This window comes from Ptychodera flava, chromosome 1, assembly GCF_041260155.1.
Source record: "Ptychodera flava strain L36383 chromosome 1, AS_Pfla_20210202, whole genome shotgun sequence".
Lineage (NCBI taxonomy): Eukaryota > Metazoa > Hemichordata > Enteropneusta > Ptychoderidae > Ptychodera > Ptychodera flava.
Genome location: NC_091928.1, coordinates 3,191,817 through 3,202,114, shown reverse-complemented (window position 1 = coordinate 3,202,114; position 10,298 = coordinate 3,191,817). Strand labels below are relative to the sequence as shown.

General features: G+C 34.6%; 1 protein-coding gene across 1 annotated transcript in view; it reads left to right on the top strand.

Moving 5' to 3' along the window:
* Nucleotides 1–330: 330 nt before the first annotated feature.
* Nucleotides 331–10,298, top strand: part of LOC139119172 (probable splicing factor, arginine/serine-rich 6) — a 60,420-nt gene continuing 50,452 nt past the window's right edge. Inside the window, exons 1-2 of the mRNA XM_070682877.1 lie at nucleotides 331–514; nucleotides 5,156–5,167. Of these exons, the coding sequence (XP_070538978.1) occupies nucleotides 388–514; nucleotides 5,156–5,167 (139 nt within the window). The 5' untranslated portion in view covers nucleotides 331–387. The remainder of the gene's footprint in view (nucleotides 515–5,155; nucleotides 5,168–10,298) is intronic.

Here is a 10,298-nt window from a genome sequence, read left to right as displayed (position 1 = left end):
TAGAATGCCCTTCTTTTCGGTCTCGATATATGCGTTCCTTTCATTTCTCCATCAGGCTGTTTTCCATCTCTTTTGTGGTCGTTGCCGCCCCTTTTTCGAATAATAGAATCGACCATCCAATGCAGAATGCATCTGTTTATTACAGGACAAGATTCGAAATTAGGATATTTTAATTTTGATTTGTGCTTTCATTTAAGCTTTCAAAAAAAATGTTAATAAATATCTATAAATTCGAAGGGAGAATAATATGTATACTAGAACATTTTTGAACTAAATATTTCGAATGCGAGTGTGCTAAATTATGTAGTTATTATTTACGGTAAATACGACTTGTATTTCCTCGTAAAGTCGTACACGCGACGCCAGTGCCAACCGAAACACAGCAACATGTCTCGTGGCTCTGATCCAGGTGCCCAGCTTTTCGTTGGAAGGCTGAGTAAGCAAACTCGTCAACGTGATCTTGAGAATATTTTCACTCATTATGGACGTCTGTCTCGCTGTGACATCAAATACGGTAAGGAAAACAAAGCAATAGATAATTTGTTTCCTAGTTTCGCTTGTACACCACTGACAACATGTAAGGTACCCATACTATGGATGGAGGTTTATAGCAGACTAATTTGGCAAGTGTTTCATATTTCCTTCTCCGCCATGTTGTATTCCAAAAATGAGTTACTGACAAGCGTTTAGAAGAACTAGAAATATTGAAGACTGTTTAAACACAGGTTGATGTTTTCTCCAAGCATTTTTACCTGGTGGTATTTATCGTGCAAAGTGAATTTCCGCTCAAACCGTTAAGCTTTGTGGTGCGTGTGTGGGCGGAGCTCTCGAGCCTCAAGCTTTTTCTATGGGATTAAAATTGGTTATCACATCATTATGATTTTAAAATGTTCAGCATACATTGTTTAAAAATTGTCACTGTGTCAGATCTCAAACTTGACCCTAAAGTTTTCCTCCAAATCCGAAGTCCGCAACCTAAATAATCAATGTATGCCAAGCGCGTAAGACCAGATCGCCTTTCGTATGTGGAAGTCGGTCGCGGTCACACCTTTGATCGGCCGTATCATCAGGCAAGTTTCAATAAGAGGAACTGAGAAACGCGAACGAAACTGATCCACAGATTACGTTGACCGAAAATAAATGACATTCCGTACAATATCACGACAACTATGTACGGTTACGCTTGCAAATAAAAACTTAAGTTCTTTCAAGGCTAGCACTGGTAAAATTTATTATAGTTTCTGTCTCAATGCTTTACCCCCATAGTACTAAAAATAGTCACTTTTAATTTACTGTAAGTTCTGCGTCCAGGCCAAGGTAGAGATAGTTTGTAAATCTCTATGGTTAATTCAGTTAGAATGTAGACGAACATATTTTGCTAGAGTCGAGTGTTACTGTCTTGTGACAGTCAGACAAAAACAAGTGTCCCAGGTTGGTTGTGATGCATTTATCTTTCAAACATCTGTTACATATACAGATATGTGATATAACCATAGACACCACTTAACACTTGTTCTCAAACACTTTTGATAGTGATATGGGGAGGAAGAGGCGTGGGTAGATAAAAACTGATGCTAAACAGTCAATATCACTTTCAAAATATGTGCCTGACGTTATTGTTGTGTAGGCCTCTATTGTTTCCCTGAACTATTAACTTTGTTTGCTGCTGTCAGACCTAATTAAAGTAATTATGTGTATTTATTTGAGGTAATGACATTATTCAGGTTAATTAGATAATAAAAAAAGAGGGTTAATTTACCATGTGAAGGTATACTGAACAGTGTTAGACATTGAAACTATACATGAAATGGTGAAAAGCCTGATGAAACTGCAGGTAATATGTCTTAAACTTCAATGTTCAATTGTCCATGTAATCCAGTCATTTTGTAGCGCTACAATAGCTGAAATATTTCCTTGCAGCGTACATGCTACTTTGCTTGCCACAATTCGAGGCACAGTTTTCTTGGAGGCCGTGTATATTATGCTCTTGCAAGACTCATATAGCTTTTAGTAGTACCCAATGCAGTATCTCCCATTCCCGTTCTGTTCTCTTATTTTTTGCAGTAAGCCTCAGAATTGTCTCCCTTTTTCCAAACAAGAATGCTATTCTTTCACCAAGTATGACTGCCTCAGTACTACAAGGAGTTGTAGAAAAGACAGAAAGTTTGCCATGTAGACTAATAGGAAGTTGTTAGCATATTGAATATTCATTCTGAGTCTCAACACTATGAATGCAAGGGGAGCTATTGTGGTATTGCTTGTGAAACGCATCATGTGACATGAATAGAAGCAGGATGTGTGCCACAATAATGACAGCAACTTCTTATCTGTTAATAGCAATTTATAGTGAAAGCACCACTCAGACAAAACAAGGAACTGTTCTCAAGGAAGTCAAAATCTTTATTTAATGTAGATTCAGCTACTGTTGTGGCCAGACTTTGAATACAGTCACTATCTATTCACTTTGCTTGGCTATGGATCTGCCAATTATAAAATGGTTGATAAATGTAATCTACAGCAGTATTATTAATGGCAACTGGTAATCAGATGAATGTATACACAAGGCAGCTTTTTTGATATCTTTTGAATGATCACATAATTTGTACCATATATATCAGCCAGGTAACTAGTGTCCAAAACTCCAAGGGAATATTTACATAAAAACAGAATGAGGTGGAAAGGTATTAAGAATTGAATATTCATAATTAATGATATGTTCTATTTTTAATCCCATTTGTCATACCAATTATTATTTCCATAATTATATTATCAAAATTAAACCCCAAAATGAAAAGAGAAAGGTTGTCAGTTTGCAAGTTAATAATTCAGATTTTTCTGTCGTAGAAACAGAACAGAATATTCAACCACATGTACATGTTAGGAATTCTCAGTGTACGGTATGATGAAATAACTCCCATATGATATAGCAGTACCTTTTACAATTATTTATTATTCCTGTTGTCCAATAGCTTTATTCACAGTACATTCAATGCTATATTCATCCAAGTTTCCACAATTTTATTAACTCAGAAGATAATGTGCATGTATGGCCTATTGTTAATGATATTCAAATTGTGTCATAGCAATTTTAATTGACATGCATGACATGCACTTTTACCTGTTAAAGCAATTTTCAAAAATGCACTGACAGTTAAAATGATAACTTGGTAAGAATGCAATGATGGATGGAGTACTGGTATACTGATAGGGCTGTATTCAGAGACTGGTCGGTTATATGATGTGGGACTTAGTACACACATAGGTTAGTTAATTTCGTAGTGTGGAACTCACTGTCATAGGGTATCTAGTAAAGTCACATGAAGAACTGTCATGTGTGTTAATATGCTTGTCTTTGATGAATAACTGACTAGGATATCATGTGGTGTACATGCATCTATTACTTGAATTCTGGTCATCACGCTGTTGCTGTAAATTTTGCCAGAAACTTCATCTCCCACCTTGGTAATTGCCTTCACTTGCAACAGACTGAAAATTAATTTAAAATGAAAAGATAATATCTGCATCTTGCTTCAATGTCATGCAGTATAGCAACCCAGCAGGTGGCATTTAAGCATTACCAAGATGAAATGCTGTCAGTGATATAATCTTACCATCTGTCAAGTGTGTATCAGCAGATGTCAAGGGTGCAAGATCTGATTTTCGTGCTATATTTGTACAACAGTTGCTATTTGCAGATTTGAAATATAATACATGAGCAGTCTGTTGAAGTACATGTCAGTTCATCTACAATAGTCTCTGAAATCAGTACATCAACAACACTAAAAAAATAGCAGTTTCTTTCTTTTTATTTCATATATTACAATATTTTGGAGAAAAGTGGTGCCTTCAACTGATGTGGTTACAACTGTTGAAAAGTTTTGCTGAAAAGGGCTTATGAGAGTATAAAATATTACCCTACAATAGCTATTTTTACGGTAGTTCATGTTTTAAAAACGAAAGACGAAATCTTGGAGTCAAACTTTCCTCAAAGAAAGTGAACCATTCTCTGTCAAAATAAAGAGTAAAAGTCAGGACTCATTGTGCAAATTTAGACATTTGAGAAGCAAATTACCCAGTGCTTTTACTGATGCTTGAAATTCAAAATGGCCGACATCCCTGTGTTAATTCTATTGGAGAAAAATAAAATTTTCAATTTTCACAAAAGTAAACTGGTGAAAACTTTAAGTTACTCCATGAGCTCCAAAGCCCCAGCCAGTGGTAGTCCAAATAGCTATTGTAAAAATTGTGAAATATTGTAAAATATTGAGAGATTGCATATTTGTCATGGAGGCCATTCTACCTAAAAATATTCTTAAAATGGTATATGCTCAAAAGTGTTGAATTATATCAAACAGGATTTTTTCATTGGAGGAGAGAGCATTTGATAAGTGTTTTTGATCAGAACTGAGACAGGATTTTACATTAGCTGTGTGAAGGCTACTGCAGTGCAGAAAATCAATTGTAAACATTGTTGAACTCTCCATATAACTGTTGTTAAAATGTGAACAAAACTATGACAAGTTTTGCTGCATCATCTGCCTGCTGGCTTGTATGATATCCAAGGAAAGTTTTTCAGAATCAAACAACAAAACAATTAAGACCAGAAAAAAATGTCACAACACTTTATTTGAAATAACTGTCTATTCCTGTGCTGTTCTTGTCAGTTTACAATGCTACGTGAGTGTTTAGTTTCATTGTCTACTTGAAGTAACCAATAATAGCATGGATCCAAAGTCCACTTATCATAGCTTGGTGGGCAGTTACAAATAATTTCTCAGTAATGGACATATAAATTCTGTCCTAAAATTTATCTAACAACAATGGGCTTTGATCTAATAAAACAAGATGCTGTCAGGGCTAGACAAGCATCCTGTGTGGTTGACAAATACAGATATCAAACTAAAACTGTTAGTGCAGTCTCATTTCTAAGTCATGAGTGTAATAAACTTTTGTGATGAGAAAATTTGCTATGAATAGCATTTGTAAATTAAATGTTCATAAAAAAACTATAATTGCATTTGACATCATTACCAATTAACTATCAATACATCATTTGTCTGCCTGTCTGTCTGTCCATCTAGGTTATTTACGATGACAAATTTTACTTATTTTTGTTTTTCTCTTCCATGTGATGGTTGGTTGCTGATTTATACAGGCAGTGGAATGGGTAAGTGTCGTTTCTCTAGCTTCACTCAGATTCATTTATATCTGTAGCAAAACACATTGATAACCTGTATTTTCCAATTGTGTGTATTTATGTGTTCATCCCTTTTGAGTTACGTTAAGCCTGTTTTACCGTGTGTTGAGGCTTTGTTTTGTCTTTTTTTGATTTATGAGTTTTGTACAAGTTTAGAATTTGAAATAACCTATTGGTAGTTGTCATTCTGCACACACACACATACCATACATTACCTGGTACATCTATGGAACAAACACCTCAGACCCGTATATCCTGCAATGATTTATTTAGGCTAGATGCTCATAAAATATGCATTGTAAAATGTGACCCCTCAGATTTTGGGGGGCTCAGTTCATTAACCTACTCACCTCAACTCCCTGTAAAGAAGTCCACAATTGCCTTCGATAACAAAGGGTGTGGGCCAAACCATATTACTGAATGGGTTAAACATTTTAACTTCAAAATCATTTTAAAAGTCAGCTGTCATTCTTTCATGTGTAATTTTACAAAATCTTCTGTACAATATGATGAACATCACCTCGCTTTGCGTGTCCAAATGGTGATAGTTTTTGATAAAAATGTGTTTCTTTTGGAAGACACATGAACAGGCAAATCTGTGCTGCATTCTGTGTGCTGTGATTGCAACAAGTTGTGACAGATGGTTTCATCTCCAGGGCAATCAAATATAAATTATGGCTGACAGGCATGGAAGCCAACACCATACCGGTACAAGCGTTTACTTGTTTTCTCATGTTGCATCTGGTGAATACCTGTGAAAGCTTTCTCCCTGGAAATTTATTGTGTACGGTACATAGTCCAACTTCAGCATGATATAGTATGGCACATACTGATCAATGAACGCAATGAGACAGTCAGCAGTACTGATAGCTAATTACTTTAGACACAATTTGAAAGGTAGAAAATCTACAACTCACAAGGGGATATAAATTATGATGAGAAATAACTCTACTACCACACTGTACACCAAAGTGTGCTCTTGTACTTAATTCATTCAAGTCATTTCATTTCAACTTTAAATGCATAATAGCTGAGACTCATGAGTATATTTTAGTATATGGTCCAGTGAGTCTTACACAATTATTTTGTGTTTGACTATTCCACATGTTTGATGATTGCCAAGCTATCCTATGTTTTGTACACTGTGAATGGTAGTCAGGAGTTATTTAGATACAAATAATGCAATATTTTATCAAATTTATTTCAAAGATACTGCACCATTGAATTAAATCCTAAATACAGGTATTGGCTGCTCTGAAACATTTGAATACTGCTTATTTGAATATGCTGATGAGTAGAAGAAACTGAGAAACAGTCTTCTGAAAAGAGTCATAAAGTTACAATACAGATACTGGGCCCTTATCAGAAGTAAAAGTTACATACCGGTATATTTGCCCCATTACATTGTTCATTTCAAATGTAGAATGCAAAAATAACAATGAAATCCTTGTTTTGATGAAATGTCATGGCTATCACCATGTTTTTTAGCTACTATAGACTGTAGTCTATAGAAGCTATTGGGATGGGTATCCGTCCGGCGTCCGTCGTCAGTCTGTATGTATGTATGTATGTATGTATGTATGTATGTATGTCCGTTTGTGAGGCATCCGTCCACTCAAATATCTTGAGAACCGCAGTACTTACTGATTTGATATTTGTTGTGTAGATGAAAAATATGATTTTGAGAAACTATTTTTTTTAATTTTTTGATATTGTTGAAAATAAGCAAATTAATGCCAAAAAAGGTGTTTTTGGTAAAAATCTTCTTCTTCATAACTGCTGGTCAGACAGCTTTGTTATTTGGTATACAGGTCCCTAGGGATAACCCAGCTTAGATTTGTTCAAATTATGATGAAATATGCAAATGTGTATTTTTAAGGAATTTTTTTGTCATTTTGGGTCAAAATTTGACTTACATTGTATGTAATTCTTGTACTGTATAAACCCTATCAATTCACCCAGAAAAAAATAATATGATTTTAAACAATTGAATTAATTAGGAAATCATCAAAGCCAAAATAATTTTAGTGTGGAATCATCAGAAAGTTCAACTTTTTTTGACAGTTCATAGTGAAATGCTTACCATCTTGGAGGATTAAAACATGTAAAGGCAACTTTCCTGAATCCCAACTTTGATATATTCTGAACCACCATTTATGTTATCTAAAAGAAATTTCTCATAATAGTTTGTCATGATAGGGTGGTCAAATAAATAGAGATAGAGAAAGTTCTAATTTCCATTTATGGTTGACTTGGTAAGGATAAAATAAGATTACTTTTTGAGGAAAAAAATAGAGTGGTCAATTAAAAGAGTGGTCAAAGTGATAGGGTTTTTATGGTAAAGCTGGGCTGTAAGATTCCTCGTGCTATTTATAGCAATTATGCAATCTGTGTAAACAGTGCAATGAAAGTGTAACATGATTCCTTATAATGCTTTTGATGACCTTGAACTTCTTAAGTTACAAACATTTGTCTCTTCAGTGTGCTTTCTCTGAGTACTAGTCTCAACTTATTCAACAGAACTTGCTTACAATGTTAATTTGAAAGTTAAAATGTGCTTGGTTAATAGGATGAAATACTGATATTAAAAGATAACCAGCTCAAGATTCATGCTGTTTTATTATGACGTAAATCTTGATTTAAGCAAGTCTTGTTTACTCTAATTAGATTGTAATTAACTCTCGTTTATTTGCTATTATAGACTAATATAGTCTGATGAAATATGTAAATCTATTTTTACGGAATTTTTTCCCATTTTTGGTCAGGCCATCCTGAAATGAGCTATCAAAGATATCCACCTTCTTCATCAATACACGTGTCACAAAAGGTTACTCTCTACATAACACAGCAGAGCTCTGTCAAGTGTTGAGTTGCTTGTTTTTTCAAAACCGCTGGTCAGACAGCTGTAATATTTGGTTTACATGTCCCTAGGATGACCTTAGTGAGATAATTTCATACAGTCAGGAAATACTTAATTTTGTATCCATTTCTATAGTAGCTTCAGGGACTTTGGCCCTATGTTTCCTATTCTATCCATCAAAATTACTGTATGACTTTCCTATGAAGTACATGGTACATGTATGTACAGGTGCATGTAAGTCCTCAGCCAGGTCACAATGGTGACAAATGATAGATCTACTTAAAAAAAACTTTGTAGTCAAAGTGGATGAAAATTCCATTCATTCATCACGTTTCATCACCTCCTTTATTACATTCCTTTTCCATCTGGCTAATTACATGTTTGACAAACGTTTAGGGAAAAAGATACATCCATCAGTGATTAGAAAACAGAGTGACAATTTTCCATGCTATAAGTGACCACAAGTGAACAACAACTAAGATATTTTATTTAGGTCTAACCTAATTCATGTTTGTTAGCCAAGCCAATGTTAGCTCAGTGAGCAATCAGACTCAGAGTCAGATACGTACAAATGGGTATTTGTCTCTAGTAACTACAGTTCATGTTTCATGCAAAAGTGTCCCTTGCAACCAGGTTTAGTTCCAGATACTACCATGATATCATGGCTTTGCCACATATTTTCATATTAAGTGCCATATTTGATGCAAGGAGTTAGTATTATGGTGTCTGTCTTCTGTCTGATAGGTATTTATAGCATATATATCCATGTATCCATCCATGTATCCATTGTTCTCAGTTAAGCCATGCCATATGTTCCCCCATTTCTTTCCTTTCATTGTCTCAACATTTTCTATTTACGGTTGATTTATAGGAATTTCATTTTTTATAGACTTTCCTTTTTGAGTATAGCTATGTACAATTGTTTTGTCACATTTTGAGCCATGAACTGTGTATTGTTATGCCATGGGATAAACTTTTGACCAAAATAATGAAATTTTCAATGCAAACAAAGACATTCATTTATAAAATACATTCATTTTGAGATATTATTATTCTACATTATTCAGTTGGTCACTTTTAATATTTCATGCAATTACTGAATTGGTATAATTTCAATTGTATCTATGTTTCAATCTTCGGCTGATATTAAATCTGTAGTTATGAAAACTTATGACAGTGAGCATTTGTAATAAGTCAAATTTTACTTAAATTCATTACCATTATGTTCACAAGAGAAATAACCACTAAAGGTTGCTGTAGTTTTTAGAGAAATTCTTGCTTGATATTGTGAAAAATCACAGCCTATATACCGGGGTACTGTACATTGGCTTGAAATATTTACATTTGGACATTCATCAGTATTAAGTTACTAGAACCTACCAGTCAACCAATATAAACAAATAAATTCTGTCATAATGATAGTTGTCCCCGATAGAAGGAAAGTGGTGTTTAAAAGGCTGTTTGTTTCCTATTGCATCACTACTTTACCAATCTTTCTCCAAGTTGTGAAATTTCCCGGTATTTGCTGCTTTGCCATGTAGCATTTCACAGTCTTGATCCATCAGGAAGTTTCCACACCTCATTAGTTGCATAATGACAACACGAGATTTGATAGCTGTTATTGGCTTGATGACTAGAAGAAGCTCACCAAAACCTAAAATTCAGTACACATTGAATCCAAAGACATGTCAAAGACAGTTTTGCACCATAGCTGTTTATCCACAGGCACTTGGTACATCTCTTGGATAGTCAGTTGATTTGATTGACTTCAAGGTATTTTATTGAATGAAAGGTATTTTTGATAATCAGTTGCTGTATAGCAGTCATCCGCCTTATGTGAGCTTGAAAAAGTACCACCAGTACGGTACTGCTATCACTATAACTGACGTTTCTTCCGCACACAAGTACCTCATCAACATTAGGGGTGGGTTGTGTGATATTCTGATGCAAAGGATGAGCGTGGAAGACTTTGGAAAAAATTCCTGGCAAACATTAAGGTGGTTGGAAAGGCTAGAGCGTCAGTTATAAATTTCAACAAAACTATTAAAATATAAAAGTAGTCAACATTCTCTATGGAATAAAAAAAAACTAGACATTTAGGCACAAAGGCATTGCAGAGTTATAGCCTGTTAAAACTTCTGAAAAACTGACCAAATAAGAAGAAGTTGGGGAGTCCTTAGTGTATTAACTATGGTAGAGGTCCCCTAGCTTTTAATAAAATGTTTGAAAAGGGAAAGTCAT